Here is a 16346-nt window from a genome sequence, read left to right on the forward strand (position 1 = left end):
TTTTCCTGACTCCGAGGTAATCTTTCTATTCACTATATCAAGTCAAATCAACAAGCATTTATTAAGCACCTACTATGTGCCAGGCACAAGGAGCTCACAATTTAATGGTAGAGACAACATGCAAAAACATGTAAAAAGAACACAAATATAGGATAAATTGAAGATAAACTCAGAAGGATAGCACTAACATGGAAGACCTGGAAAGGCTTCTTGCAGAAGGTGGTATTTTAACTGCATCTTGAAGGAAGCCGGAAGGTAGAGCTAAGGAAGGAAAGATTCTTATTCCAGGCATGGGGACAGCCAGTAGAAAATGCCCAGAGGAAAAGCAAGGGGTCTAGTGTCAATGGTTCCCAGACTACTTGAAGGGGGAGTAAGCTATGAGAAAATTGAAAATGTGTAGGAAGTTACCAGGTTATGAAGGGCTTTAAAAGCCAAGCAGAGATTTTATCTTTTATCCTGGAGGGTAATACTTAGCTACTGGAACTGATTGGGGAATGGGGGAGTGCAGTATGTGTGTAACATGGTCAGATGTATTTTAGGAAGATCAATTTGGTAGCTGAGAAGAGGATAGACTAGAGTGGGGAGAGGCTACAGGCAGGGAGACCAACCAGAAGGCTACTGCAGTAATTTAGGTGTAAGTTGACATAAGCCAAGGTAGTTGCAGTGTCGGAGGAGAGAACGGTGCATATAAGAGAGATATTACAAAAGTCAAAACTATAAGCCTTGGCAACAGATGGGGGGTCGCAAAAGAGAATGGAGAGTCAAGGATGACCCCTGGCTGGGGCTGTGGTGGTACTCTGGAAAGTAATAGAAAAGTTTGGAAGGGAGAGAAGGTTTGGTGGTAAGTTAATTACTTCAGTTTTAGACATGTTTAGCCTAAGACATCCTCTCTGAGATGTCCATTTGGCAGTTGGAGATGTAAAACAGGAGGCCAGGACAGAGGTTAAGGTTTGACAAATAGATCTGAGAATCATCTGCATAGAGATGACAGTTAAATCGATGGAAGCTGATGAACTCACCAAGCACAATAGTATAGAGGGAGGACAAGAAAAGAGAACCCAGAACAGAGCCCTTGGTAACACCCACCTTTAGTGGGCCAGACCTAGATAAAGATAATCTAGCAAAGAAGACTGAAAAGAGCTGTCAGATAGGAGGAAAGCCAGAGCAAGAACATCAAGAAGAGGGTGAGCGATAGTGTTAAAGGGTGCAGAAAAGTCAAGAATAAGAGATCGCTGGTTTCTCTGAAGAGAGTGATTTCAGTTATGTGTTGAAATCAAAAGCCAGACTGCAGAGTTGGTTAAAAAGGGAATGGGATGCAACTAAGTGGATCAGTGGACAGGGCATCAGCCCTGGAGTCAGGAGGACCTGAGTTCAAATGTGGCCTCAGATACTTGACACTTGTGGTGTGATCCCAAGCAAGTCACTTAACCCCAATTGCAAAGTACAAGGAAAGAAAATGGGGCCCCATTATAGATGGCCTTCTCTAGGAATTTATCCACAAAAAGAAGGAAAGATAAGATGATAACTAATGGGGATGGACGGAACAAGGAAGAGTTTTTTGAGGATGGGGCAAGACACAGTTGTATGTCCATAGGCTGTAGGGAAGCAGCCAGTAGACTAGGGAAGATTGAAGATTAGTGAGACATAGAGTTAAAGGTTTAGGGGTAAGGGGAATAATAAGTTTAGTTTTGGCCATATTGTCATGACACACTGTATCTCTCTCTAATATATACAGTGTATATTCCAGCTAAACTTGTGTTTTCACCATTCCCTCAAGATAACCTGCACTTTCCTACATCTTGTTATTTTTTTCCATCTGCATTGCCATTCTTTATTCTGTTAGTCTGTCTTTTAAAATGCTCTCTATCCTTCAAGACCTAGCTTGTCATCTCTTCTATCAGGTTTTCTCTGAATTTCTCCAACTAAAAGTGATTCCTTTTTTGAAGGGAAATTCCTTTTGCATTTTTTAACTTTCAGGCATAATATTGCTGTCTTTTGTTTCTTGTATGTATGTTACCTCCCCAGTAGGTAGAAATTATAAGCCATTTAAGGACAGGATATTTCGTACCCCACAGTGCCTAGGTCTTGTTCATTATAGGTCTTCAGTTAATATTTGTATAGTGAATTTTTGATTAAATACACGGTGAATATCACATTTGATATTTTAATTAAACTTTAAAGAAAAGAATTTGTATACTGTCATACAATTTCATGTATGATTTTTTTTTATAAATGTCTCCACTAATCATACAAATACACACACACACACACACATATATCTTGGATACTAACCACATTGAAATACAAAAAGTAAAATCTTGCTATTAAATTTCTTTCTCATGTAAAGTTAAAGATCACTATGATACCACTGGTAAATGCATCAGTCCAGAGAGCCAGCTATAGAGGCAGCAAAACCGGGGTTTTGCCTCTGATGTTCTGGATTTGTGACTCTCCATGCCCCTGGGCAAATTTCTAAGGTGTTAAGTTGCATAGCAATTGCTGATCTGCATTGGTAGAGGAAGTTTCCTCATTGGAAGTTGCCAATAATAATTATTATTATTATAATTGCGAGAATTATATGGAGCTTTAAAGTTTGTAAAACCCTGTCTCATTTGATACACTAGTGAAATCATAGGTCCACTTGAAAAAAAGAAAAAGGAATGGCAGTACAGTGGAGAAAGAAAACATAAAATAGCATTGTTCTAGAGACCTTTATTAGTTTCTTTACGATGTGACATGTAATAGATTGGTAGGGCGTGCTACCCAAAGGGATGGAGGGAGCCTTGATCTTTATTTAATTGAATCCATCAATATTGTTTTTCAGTTTATTACTGAGTATATGTTATAAATTTAAAAGAGAAACCTAGCTATTCTCCTTTTTCTAAGGAGATTAAGACCAAATTTCTAAAGAAAAATAATTTAATCTTATGAATAGCTTTGTAAAGTTCTAAAATGTATTTTCCCCTTATTTTAGTGATAAATTAAATGAATTAAGAAGACAAAAAGAAAAATTAGAAGAAAAGATTATGGATCAGTACAAATTTTATGACCCATCACCTCCCAGAAGGTATTGTCATACATTTTATGAACATTCATTAGCAAAAATATTAAATTAACAGTACCTATAGAATCTCTTAAAGTTTTATAATTTTATAGAAGACTAAAATATTTCATGTTTAATTTTTAATGAGTTATTTTCTCAATAACAATTATTCTATTAGGAGAGGCAACTGGATTACTTTAAAAATGAGGAAACTTATAAAGTCTAAGAAAGATGTTAATCGGGAACGTATGAAGTCTCTAACGTTAACACCCACACGTTCAGAATCCAGTGAAGGATTTCTTCAGCTGCCCCATCAAGACAGTCAAGATAGTTCATCAGTGGGTTCAAATTCTCTAGAAGATGGGCAAACCTTGGGGACCAAGAAAAGCAGCAGTGAGTGCTTTTAAAAGTTTTAATTTTTGTTAGAAATGTTGACTTAACCTCAGTATCTTCCAGGCATGTTAACAAATTTCCAAGTTACTTATAAAAGAAAAATGCCCTATATTTCATGTTCCTAAGTGTAAGTATAAAAGGAATTATGGAAGATAGTTAAAGGAATTGACTATTCATGCATCAGGTAGAAGGAAAAAAATATTCTTTCACACTGGTTACTTTCAACACATTCTTTATATATCTATTTCTCCTTTTTATTCTTCTCCCTTGAGTTTTTTCTCTTTCACTCACATCTTTCTTTCCCTCTGGTATCTAAATTGTGACCTTCATTGATTTACATAATATTTGCTTGATTAAGCTAAGTAGACTGCCTTTGTGATGTGGTGTGATTAGCTGTGTTTACTTTTAAATTCCACATAGTTTCTCTGTTAAGTATTATTATGATAGAACTTCAGTGTTGGGATACAAGCTTAACATCATCACATCATTGAATTTTTCTGTATTATGTGCAAAACATTCGTATGAACATAGAGGGGACACAGTTTGACCATGGAAGCCTCATGGTAGAATGACGAGAACGCTGAAGACTTAAATCTAGGTTCTGGCCCATCTCTGTCACTGATGGACAATTTCCATAACCATTCTGAACCTTAGCTTCTTTCCTGTGGGAAATAGATAAAATATCAGCCCTAGTATCTCAGAAGTTTTTTGTGAGGATCACCTGAGGTAAGGAAAATGAATGCACTCTGAAATACTATACAGATGTTAGATGGCATTCTTTGTAAGCCTATCTGATGAATGGTGATTTTACTGTACGTAAATATTTTTTAGATAGTTTTAGGTTCTAAGAAATAAAAGAATTTATTTTTGTGATTTACACATGATAATTAGCAAAGGAAGCATATACAAAGTTTACATGTTGGATATGAAGTTCCAGTTTTAAAATAATTGATTTTTAACAATAATTGCAAAAGTACTGTATCAAAGCAATAAATGTTGATGTACCCTAGAGCACACTTAATACTGGAAGTTCTAGGGTACCTTTGCATTAGGGATATGTCTAGTTACGTGTACTTGACCCAAAATAATTCTAGAAAGACTGATTTTTTAAGAGGAAGATACAAGTAATTGACGAGTACATCCAGAAATTTAAATCCTATAATAGGTTCTGGAATTACTAAATAAAAAAAACTATGGAAGTTACTACTCATTCTTTCAAAAATAGATACAGTAGTTGGGGCCAAAGAAGAATGAATAAATAATACATTGTACTGTAGAATTTAAGCTGTAGCAACCTAATGAATAAGTCTTTAAATTCAAATATTGTATTTTGCAAGTCTTGGGAAAAGTATTTAATTCTGTATTATATTTTTATATGAGTCTTGCAGAATTTAATTAAGCTTCCAGAGCTTAAATTTTAGTTTTTATCGAAATGTACACTAAATTTCTTAGTTATTGAAAGGTGATGACAATCAAATTATTCCATTAACAGATATTACACAAACTTGTAGATCTTCAAATATAAAATATCAGGTGTGCAATTAAAGAAAAGGAACAAAGATGAAGCTTTATTCATTATGTTGGATAGAGAAACTTTAATGATGGATGGGTATACATAGAACCTAGGTGCATGAAAAGGTAGTGCAATCTGTTCTGGACCCAATTCTTTTAATAGAAATTGATTGAGCTACTGCCTCTGCTAAAAGTGTTTTGCATGAGGATCCAAAGGAAATACTCTCTGCAGTTTAAAATTTGAGGATCCAAAAAAAATTTAGTACCTATAAAAATTTGCATGTTTTTGTTCCAGTAGTATGGCCACATGGTGGAAAATGGCCACATATTTTTATGAGTACATCTTAGTAAAGGGATCACATTCTTCCCTTTCTGTTAAATTCAGAAATGTTTTGGGTTTTTTTTTTTGTTAATGTGGCCAGCAAACAGTTGAAATAAATTTGCTTTAGATAAAATAACACATATGCATGCCACTGCCATTCAAATTTGTTTTGGCCAGTGTCCATTTTCACGTTACTTTTAGTTCTTTTCTTTTTAGTCATTGAAAATATCTATGTTTGCCAAACTAGAAAAAAAATAGTTCAAATAAACTCTTTGCCTATGTCACGATTGTGCCTACTTTCTAACTTATCAGTAAGTATAAATTTCACAAATTTACTATCATCTTTAACTCCATTTTAGCGAAGAGTTCTTAGTCAAAAGGATAATAATTATATGGTGATAATAACTAAGAGAAAAGGTAAAATTTTAAAAGAAAGCATAGTGTACAATTTTTAAAATTCCTAAGTACTTAAATTAAACAGATGTATATACCAATGAAGTAATAAAATAATATTTTGGTATATAACATTCCAAAAATTTATATTTGGGACATATTCTCATAAATAGTTGGGAAAAGGGCCTACGTCTCTAGACACCAGCAGTTACAGTGCTCTAGATATTCCTCTACTCTAATAAAAAAAATTTACCTTTTAGCCATAAAATGTTACTGCAAAGTGAGATCTTGGACTTTCTAAAATATCTTTTAAAAAGTATTGTGGAGATTTTAAGATACATGAGTAATGTTTCCTGTTATGCCTGCTTGCATATATAATATCTCCACTTCCTTTGATCTTTGCCAAAGCTTAATTCTAATACAGTGCTTCTATCAGAATACTCTTTCCTCTCTTCCTATGTCTAATTCCTACTTTATAAACTATGCATATTATTGTTTGTTTCTCCATAACAAAGGTTCTCCTAGAGGAGAACAGCATATTATTATAGCGCTAATGCTGAGAATTACTATCCTAAAATTTAATTTAAACTGAGAAATTAATTCCCTTTTCTCTATATAATAGCTTGAGGGAATTGTGAAATATTTGTATATGTTTTTGAGAAGTTCTTTTAAATTTTACCCACCTCCACAATTAAAATTGATACACACTCATAAAATATACACCTTACTTTGATAACCACTTTAATTTTTATCCCTTTCCTTCAAAATGAAGTTTTATCTTTGAAGCTCTAATATAAACATTAGAGGGAAAATAGAAAATTGGAAAAGGTTGTGAGGTTTCATATGTTACTAAGTAGTACCATGTGTTTAATTACAGGTGTATATTGCCTTTTTCTAGGAGAATTTCTATCATATATAATTCTCAGCAATTCCTGTGTTATAGAAATAATCAAACTCCAAGTGTATGTTCCTCACCATTGTCTTCAGTGCTATTCCAAGTATATTTAGATTTCATGGTACAGATTTCACGATCATTATCACTCAAGAAGCATGAGAATAATAGATTTAGAATAGTGTACGTAGCTGAAACTCAAACATATTCATTCCTGTCCTTAGTTTCAACATTTAACTCCCATCTGTTCTTCTTCCTTTTTTTCTTTCATTTCCCTGTTTCCGTTTTTCCTCATGCTCTGACATTAAAGTGGTTGCACTGAAAAGACTGCCCTTTTTGAGGAACAGACCGAAGGATAAAGACAAAATGAAGGCCTGCTACCGTCGCTCCATGTGTAAGACTTTATGACAGTTCAGCTTCTTTCAAATGGCTATACTGGCTTCCATTACTAATTTTTCACTAACCTTTTTCCTTGGACTGCACTAATTTTCATACTTTGCAAAGTGCAGTCTTCAATACAAGGAGCTGGAGCATTATTTTTTTTTTCAACCTGGCACTGAAATTATACTATATGCATGTTTGTTAATGCATATATACATATGTGTACCTGTTTAGTACATACATGTTATCTAAGTTTCTAGTGCAATTCAAATATGAGGGGAAAACCCCTCCAAACCTGGATTTGATATAACACAGGGAATTCCTTAACAAGTTTTATTTTTTTTTAAAAAAAGTGTATCTAAATTATTAGCTTGAGACATTGGTTTTCTAAAATAATCTGGTGCAAGAAAAATAAAAAGGTCTGTGACCCTTGAAAATGTTTGTCATTCCTTCTTTTTTAACACTTTCTGTTTGGTCTAAAAAAAGTAGAAATGGGTAATTGGCTAATTTTATTGAAGGTATATGGCTTTGGATACTATTGTTTTCCAGTTTGTCTTCCCAAATTTAATGTTTGTTTGATATACAAATAATTTATTCCTTCAGTAACCTACAATGAACAAGGACCCCTTACCATTTTCAATTTTAATATATTAGAACCAACCTCTATCCATCTTACCTTTAATCATTCCATTTTGTCATTGCAAAACAAACATACCTAGGCTTCTAACTCTATTGCATATCATTACAGCAAAAGCATGACAGTAGTATATAAACAAATACCTTAACTGCCAAAGGAAAAGTTAAAAAGTAAAAGTATACATTCACTAAAAATTCAGCCTTTGGCCTCTGTAACCCTTTTCATTCAGCTGAATGCATGTCTTAATGTGAATGACCTTATGGTTCTAAAGCATTTATGTACAGTTACATTGATGCATAGACTGATTCACACAGTTTAAGATACAAAATAGGATTAAGAACAAATTCATTAAATCATGCTTATTCATTTGCTTTCATTTGCATCCCAGCCATGAATGACCTGGTGCAATCCATGGTCCTAGCAGGAGGACAATGGACAGGTAGTTCTGAGAATTTGGAGGTTCCTGATGATATTTCTACGGGTAAAAGGAGAAAAGAATTGGGAGCTATGGCCTTCTCTACTACAGCTATCAACTTTGCAGCTGTCAACTCTTCTACAGGCTTCAGATCCAAGCAATTGGTTAATAATAAAGGTATAGGCAGTCTGTTTGAACTATGGTGTGACTTTGTTGGCTACAAGAATTTATTCTTAGTTGCTTTCTTTTATACTATTTTCTTGGCCTAACTAAATTTCTACAAACTTATCTGATAAATTTTTTTAAGCTGTATAAAGCATTTCAGAGAGCTCAAGGCATTGAATAAATAAGGTATGGAACTGTACCAAAACAATTTTCATTAATAACCTGCAAAAATCCCAAAACAACATGGAAACGAAAGGAGTGGGGGAAGTCAGTGAAAGAAACAGTGCAACTTGGGAAGAGTAAGAGGCATTAACTTCAGACAAGAGGAGCCAATAGAACTATCAAGACATTTGCTTTCTAAGATCATAGGGAGATACTCATGGTACTTTAAAGGCCTTTCCCTAAGACATTCTATTTCCACTAAAACTACCTATTTTCTTCCCCTTAGCCCTAGCTTTTCCTTTTTAAAAATACAAAACTCACTATAGTACTGCAACTTATTCAATGAAATATCTTACATAATGAACAAGGTACTAGAATGAAAGAGGATTTCTACACGCTTTGTGAATGAAGACTTCTAATGAAATTTTTTTGTGATAAAAAATGTTTTGTCCTTTTTACTATTTTATGTGTAGATACCACATCATTTGAAGATGTAAGTCCACAAGGTATTAGTGATGATTCTAGTACGGGATCAAGAGTTCATGGTAAGAAGTGGACTTTTAGTTAATGAATAGTGAATGCAGAATGGGAATGTTAAGAATGTTGCATAATGTAGGTGAATGACAGCATTTCAAGAAAGCATGTGCTTATATAACTTCAATATTTCTCGACTGCTCTTGTAACTTCTCCAGTTCTAACACTTCTTTCTAAAAGATATTGCTTCATCTAAATGTTCTCTATTTTTAATCATCTTCATTTATGAGGTGTGCCTGAACAGGATCCAAAAATGGAGGTGGGGGAATTTGGCGAGTTTCACCAGTATTGGGATAAAGTTATATGTTTTACTATTTTTTTTAAAGTTCCAGTTTCTATTTCAAAAAAGTTATTGGAAACTGTTTTTTTTTTTACAAAATAAATCATTTTAGAATAGGCAAATTTCATTTTATGAATCAGATTAATTGAAAGACATTTATCATTATTCATATAAAATAGCATAGGACATTTAATACAATTGTTTCCCTTATATTGGATAGGAGTACTGGACGTTAACTGTGCAGACGCTCATACTCCTCCTGTTCGTGGCATCGCTACAATGTGCAGGGTTCCTTGTCAAATCTGTTGTAAGTGACATAATTACCAGCATTTTTCTGCATGCCATTCTGTTCAACTAATGCAAACTTGGTTTCTGTCTCACCATTTTCACTTTTAACATGCATTTTCTATTTTCCTTTTCCTTAAATCCTACTTTTCTAGTACTGTTCTATTCTGAAGTGCGTACTCTTGAATAGCTTGGAAATTCCTCCTCTTTCTAATCTGAGAGAATCGATCTTTAGTTACCTCGGGCATGCTCAAGCCTGTGAAATCATGCATGATTTCTACCTAAGAGCATTCAGGAACATCTTCTGGATTGGACATCTTATGTTGTCTCCTGATTTTTTTTTTTCATTTAGCTTCCAGGCCAGCCAGCCTTGATAGTGGTAGAACATCCACTAGTAATAGCAATAATAATGCTTCACTCCATGATGTCAAAGGTATGATGTAGGGAAATGATATTAATGTGCTCCATCTATTCCTTTTATTTGAATGGGATTTAGAGGGATATGTTTGATAGGATGAAATGACGAAGCTGTGTGTGAAGTCTTCTATTGAAAATATTTTTTACTTTGGGTGTTATAAGAAATGTATAATGACTTTTTACACACTTACAAATGTATGACTTTTCAAAATTTATAGGCATACGTAAAAGGGGAGTCAGTTGGAATTTTAATTTCCATTTTTTATCTTCACGGAATCGTCAGGTTTGTAGTAGAAATATTTGTATAGGTTTTTAGATAAACACTAGGCTTGGTCTTCATCTGATTTTTAATGGTTAGTGTATATTGTTAGTGTATTAAAATCTCATTATTAAAGTATATGAAGTAATTTCTAAAAGTACATTTGAGTAATTGAATTAATAGCTTAATATTATAAAATTTTGAACATCCTAAAGAATACTAGTTAATCAAAACACTTGGCTCTTTTCTTTAATGGATAAATAGTAAAATATCTTTTAATTTGGAAAGAACATTGTATGTCTGTATGTGGAAATGTAAGTGTAAAAGTGTAAATTACATGAATACTTTTAAATGAAATAATATTGCGGTGAAATTACATGAAAATGTAATATTGCATGAAAAAAGAATATGTTGAAGCTTCCTTCTCCTAAATTTTGGTGTTCATTTGAGAGTCACAGCTCATTTCACAGAAAGGGTTAGCAAAGTCTGACTTGAACTTTTTTTCTTGGAGCTTGTACATCACACTAATATGAAATGAGCCTTGTTATTTATGCAATATTTTAAAAGTCTTTTTTACAAATGAACTGAGTTTCTATGAATTGTATTTAGTGGTCTTTATTTGCCCAGGTTATCTATTTTTAAAAACTCCACCTTTTCAACTAATTTATATAAGATTTTACTCAGTTTGAACTAGATTTATTTTCCATTATCCATTTTGGAAGTAGTGTCTACTTTTTTTAGTCCAGTCTTAGAAATATGCAGTCCGATAAGAACCAACAGTTTCCAAAAGTATTTGACCTAAGAATTATCATATTGATTAACAATTTAGAGCTTGTAGGGTTGCTCAACCTCATTTCAGTTATTGCAGTTAAATATCTGCACAACAATACAGAACTAAATCAATTACCTATAATAAAAGCCAATTTTTAAAAGTACTTTTACTTTTTTAAAGTAAACTTTTTTCTTTTGAAATCTCATACCACTTCATATTTGTATAAAATTTTATAGCCTACAAAGTATTTTCATATAATATCAATATGGAAAACCCTACAAAGTAGATAAAGCAGATGTTATTATTCCCACATTCTCATCTTTGCATAGCAGGAAACAAGTTTCAGGAGACCTTAGTTACTTGTACTGGGTCACACATCTAATTAAAGGGCAAAATTGGTATCAGAACCCAGATTTTTTCTCTTTAATTATTGGTGACATCAATTCTGCATTTTATTTTGCTTTATAAATATACTGCTTAGATTTTTATTTTCTAGATGGCAGAGTGGAGAGTGCTGGGCCTGGAGTCAGGAATACCTGAGTTCAAATCCAGCCTCAGACATCTGTTGGCTGTGTGATCCTGGGCAAGTCACTTGACCCTGTTTATCTCAGTTTCTTCATCTTTAAAGTGAGCTGGGGAAGGAAATGGCAAACCACTCCAGTATCTTTGCTAAAAAAAAAAATCCCAAACAGGGTCACAAAGACTGGGACATGACTGAGCAACAACATAGTTTGTATAAACAGAAGAACTTCACTGAATAAAAAGATGAACCTGTCAGCTTTCATAGGAGAAAAAAGAATTTTATTTAAGTGCACAAAATGAAAATGAAATGTTAGCAACTAGAATTGTCAGCAATTAGAATTGGCATCTAATATTCCTCAGAACATTTTAAGTATTTTTTCCTACTTTTCTATTTGTGTCCCCAGAACTTAACAGTGCTTTGCACATAGTAATTCCTTACTGAATGCTTTTTCTGTGATTTATTCATAAATTCTAGTGAGTGAAGCTTAGAATTTTTCCTGTGTGGGCTAAATTATGAACTATTTTAAAATTATTTGTGTAAACCATTTTTATTAAAATAATAAAACCGGAGGCTAGTGACATCTTTAAAATGTCGGTAGCATGTTTTCAGAACCATTTCTGAAATAAAGTTTGAGGGTGAGTATAGCTTTGGTTAAAATGAGGACCCAGACAAATAACATTTGAATGGTTTCTGTCTTATTTCTGAACTTTTTTTTTGGAGGGGGGAAGGCAGGGCAATTGAAGTTAAGTGACTTGCCCAAGGTCACACAGCTAGTACATGTGTCAAGTGTCTGAGGTTGGATTTGAACTCAGGTCCTCCTGACTCCAGGGCTAGTGCTCTACTCATTGCGCCACCTAGCTGCCCCATTGCACCACCTACCTGCCCCATATTTCTGAACTTTTAATGCCGTTTGCTCTAAAAGCAGGTGCAGTTAATAGTCAAAGCAGACCACAAAGCCACAGCAGTGGAGAATTTAGCCTGCTTCAAGAACATGAGGCGTGGTCCAGTAGTAGCAGCAGTCCAATCCAGTACTTGAAACGATATACCAGATCAAGTCCTGTGCTGCAGCATAAAATTCCTGAAACACTAGATAGCCGAGCACATCACAAGATGAAAACTGGTTCCCCTGGGAGTGAAGTGGTTACCCTACAGCAATTTTTAGAAGAAAGCAACAAGCTTACCTCAATACAGGTAAGGTACAAAGAAAAAATTTTTAAGGATGTTAACAATTTTGTTATGTTATTATAGGAAAAAAAAAAACAACAAACTTACTTTTGAAGGGGCGTAGCTGTTTTTATAATTGAAGATTTTCTATTCCATTCTGTAGTTGAGCAGTGGAAAGGAATTTTTGGAATTTCACAGCCAATTCTATATACATGTGTGTATATTACATATTTGTGTGTTCATGTATGAGTATATGCATGTAAACCTTTTTGTGAGGAGGGTATGGGTTTAATTGTGAACAAAAATGGTTTATGCTAATGCATATGAACCTCATAATGCAAAAGATGTCAATATAAGACATGTTTAGGCATCATGCTGCTCATTTTATGTCGCTGTACCTGAGGGTACATCATGATGGCGCAAGTAGTGACAAAACTGGAATGAAAACTGAGAAGCGGCTAACCACCATCTTTTAATAAGGCTAATAAAGCTTGGCCCTCTAATTTCATTAGCATGAATGAAATTATCAGTGAAGTTTATAAGTGACATATTGGCAGCTCCTCTGCAAGTTGTAAGTTGAAGTCTGAGGTACTATAGCTTAAGTGGCTTGTGTGCGTCAGAGACAAGATTTGAATCCAGTTCTTCTTGACAGAAATTTGTATTTTATAATAGGGAACAAAGGAGTGATATGACTAGACCTTTGGTTTAGGAATATCAAAATTGGCCACGTTATGGAGAGAATGGAGAGGAGTGAGACTAGAGGCAGAGAGGTCATTTAGGAGGCTATTATAGTAGTCCAGGGGAGACTCAGTGAGAGTTTAACTTGAGTGGTAGTTTTATAAAAGGAGAGGAGACTGATTTGAGAGATGTTGTAGACCTAGAATTGAAAGCCATTTGCTACTGATTAGATAAAAAACAGGGAAGAGAAATTGGGATGAGGGGTAGATTTGGTAAGAAAAGATAAACTCTCTTTGGAAATGATAATCTCACTTTGGACTTGTTTAGTTTTAGATGCCTATTTGACATGTAGGAGGGGATTTCCAGAAGGCAGTTTTGTGATGTGGCATTGCATTCTGTCTTCATGCTATCCAACCATACCTAGGGGTTAAGTAACCCTTAACAGTTTCCTTCTTGCCACACAAGTAACAATATACATTCATAGAACATAGCATCTCTAAACCTCTTCCCAAAGGCAGATTAGTAAAGTGAGCTTAATACTTCTACAAGAATATTCTTCATCAAATCAAGGCCATGGGAAAAGAGGTTTCTATTGTCTGAGAATGTACAAATTTGGAGAAACGAACATATGTTTTTAGTTTTCCAGCAAATCTATATTGATACAGCAATAATTCTACGTATTTTTCAGCTGAATTAAGCCAGTGTTAAAAGTTATTTTCAAACATTTCTACCATAAGGCCTTATTAATTCTTGTATTCAAAGTTTATGTTAATTCCGGTCAGATTTATTAGGTTACATCTGAGGTATTATGTTCTTTTTTAACACATTTTAAGGACATTGAGCTCTAATCTAAGCTTTGTCAGCTTGTCTTATAATAATAATATTCTAGCTGTTACCATTCATCATAGGTGTGCCAAAAGAGAGGTGTCTCATTTTCATAGAAAGCAGTAGAAGTCCATTCATATGAATAACTTGCATATATCAATTGCTTTACCCTTTTAAGAAGTTTCCTCACAACAACTTTGTGATGTAGATAGTACACATATCATTGTCCCCATTTTACAGATGCAGAAAATAAGGTTTAGATAGGTGAAGTGATTTGCCCATAGGCAGCAGTCAGTATCAGAGATGTGTAGCGGAGTCAGATCTTAAAAATTCATGTCACTGCCTTTTACTCCTCTGCTTTTTACATTAAATACAAAACTTAAGACACCCACACACTTTGTATTTATATATAAATACAAATTTGACATAAAAATATCAATGAAAATGTTGATTTGTAATTAAATGCCATAATATATCAAGAAAGTAGTACATGGTTAACTATTGATCTGTATTAATTTTATTGTTGTTATATTATTACAGATGAAGTCTTCAAGCCAAGAAAATCTTTTAGATGAAGTAATGAAAAGTTTATCTGTCTCTCCTGACTTTATGGGAAGAGAAAAGGCAGTTAGCTGTGGTCTTGTTAGGTCAATAAGTGGAAAAACCACAGCTGACTTCTCAGATGGACGATCAACTAAGGCTGAACAGTTTGTAAGGCCTAGTCCTCGAAAGACTGAAGATTCTTACTTCATTAGTTCTCCTGGAAAATCTACATCAAGCACTCAAGGAAAGGTCAAGTTAGTAAAAGAAACTTTTATATCACAACGACAATCAAAAGATAATAACCCTTATGCTACTTTACCTCGTGCAAGCAGTGTGATCTCCACAGCCGAGGGGACTACACGAAGGACAAGCATTCATGACTTTTTGTCCAAGGACAGTAGACAGCCTGTGTCAATTGATCCATCACCAGCTACAGGTGATAACATCCCATCAACATCTAGTGAGTACTATGTACACCAACAGCCCCCTGGTTTAGTTCACAGTTCCACAAATACTATAGATTCCCATTCACAAAGTGATTTAATCACAGCTGTGCATTCAGCCTATGTTGTTTCTACCTCTGCTCAGACTAGAAATTCAAGAATTGAAAGGTCAAATTTTCATGACAAAACCTTTGCAACCATTAATGTATGTAGTGATACAGGGGGAATATCAGCTAGTGAAAGTGCAGGACCCTTTTCTGTTACTCACATAACCCAGCCATTTTTATCCCTGAATACAGAGTTAGTTAGTAACATAAGTGGGTTGCCCCAAAGACCAGCCATCCAAACTAATGATCAGACATTTGTCTCATCACTTAAAGCTGTACAGAAAGATAATGAACAGCCTTCTGAAAACCAGAAGTCTATTAATAGTAACCCACAGCCTTCTCTAAATAGCAGTGAAATTACTACTCTTTCATGTCTAAATCCTGGTGAGACAGAACCCCCATTATTGGTCTCTGAAGATAATCAAACTGTTTGGTATGAATATGGTTGTGTATGATAAACACAAAATTTGAAATGTATGTCATCTCATGTGCTTTGTGTGATCTGTTACCTAATTTAGGAAGCTTTCTACTGAAAAGCCTTTTGTGGTTAGGTTTACGTTTTATTTTTGAATGGTGGTATCGTGCTCAGCATGTGTATGAATGTAAAATTGTAACCACACCAAAGCTTGCATGAAATATTAATTGCACTGTATATTTTTGCATGCCTTTGCCAGCCTTAACAACTCAAGCTTAATGTTTCACATTTTTGTTTGTTATATGACAAAAATATTTTGTTACCTTTGTTTTACCTAGAGCATGTTAAAGAAATTGCATGCCATGCTATGAGGAAAGAACCTCTGAACTAAATTTCAGCAAAAGAAATTGCTTCTAAATTGTGTTCTTCTCCTTTTTTGTTGCATTATCTATATACACTTTATACAACTAAGTCAGAAGATTCATTTTCTCTTTTATTGTAGAATATACATATTTCATCTTGCACATGTACAGTACTAATGAGAAAAACGTGTAGGGAGATTTCCAAGTCTTTTACTAGTTATTTATGGTATTTGTCTTGTCATTTTGCTTTTTGTGCAAATTATAGTTAATTCAAACAGCTAGTTTGCATTGCAAATATGAAACAGAATCCATATTTATAAACATTGTTCAAATGTAAGGCATTGTTAACACTCAAACATGAATGAGTTTTTTCAGTGCTCAATAAAATTAATTGTAACTAGGAACTTTTTCCTTAATTCTCTTC

General features: G+C 34.1%; 1 protein-coding gene across 9 annotated transcripts in view; it reads left to right on the forward strand.

Annotated features, from left to right (window-relative positions):
• Positions 1-16346, forward strand: part of CCDC88A (coiled-coil domain containing 88A) — a 163069-nt gene that overhangs the window by 139647 nt on the left and 7076 nt on the right. Inside the window, exons 24-32 of one of the 9 annotated variants that reach the window (XM_036748447.1) lie at positions 2975-3067; positions 3222-3436; positions 6866-6949; positions 7962-8165; positions 8789-8860; positions 9350-9436; positions 9767-9847; positions 12308-12576; positions 14593-15055. In XM_036748447.1, coding sequence (XP_036604342.1) covers positions 2975-3067; positions 3222-3436; positions 6866-6949; positions 7962-8165; positions 8789-8860; positions 9350-9436; positions 9767-9847; positions 12308-12576; positions 14593-15055 — 1568 coding nt within the window. Of the gene's footprint in view, positions 1-2974; positions 3068-3221; positions 3437-6865; positions 6950-7961; positions 8166-8788; positions 8861-9349; positions 9437-9766; positions 9848-12307; positions 12577-14592; positions 16244-16346 lie in introns of those variants that run through there. The other 8 variants (XM_036748448.1, XM_036748442.1, XM_036748443.1 and 5 more) reach the window with 8 other exon arrangements.

The sequence above is a fragment of the Trichosurus vulpecula genome, chromosome 3 (genome assembly GCF_011100635.1).
Source record: "Trichosurus vulpecula isolate mTriVul1 chromosome 3, mTriVul1.pri, whole genome shotgun sequence".
In the NCBI taxonomy this organism is placed as follows: Eukaryota; Metazoa; Chordata; class Mammalia; order Diprotodontia; family Phalangeridae; genus Trichosurus; species Trichosurus vulpecula.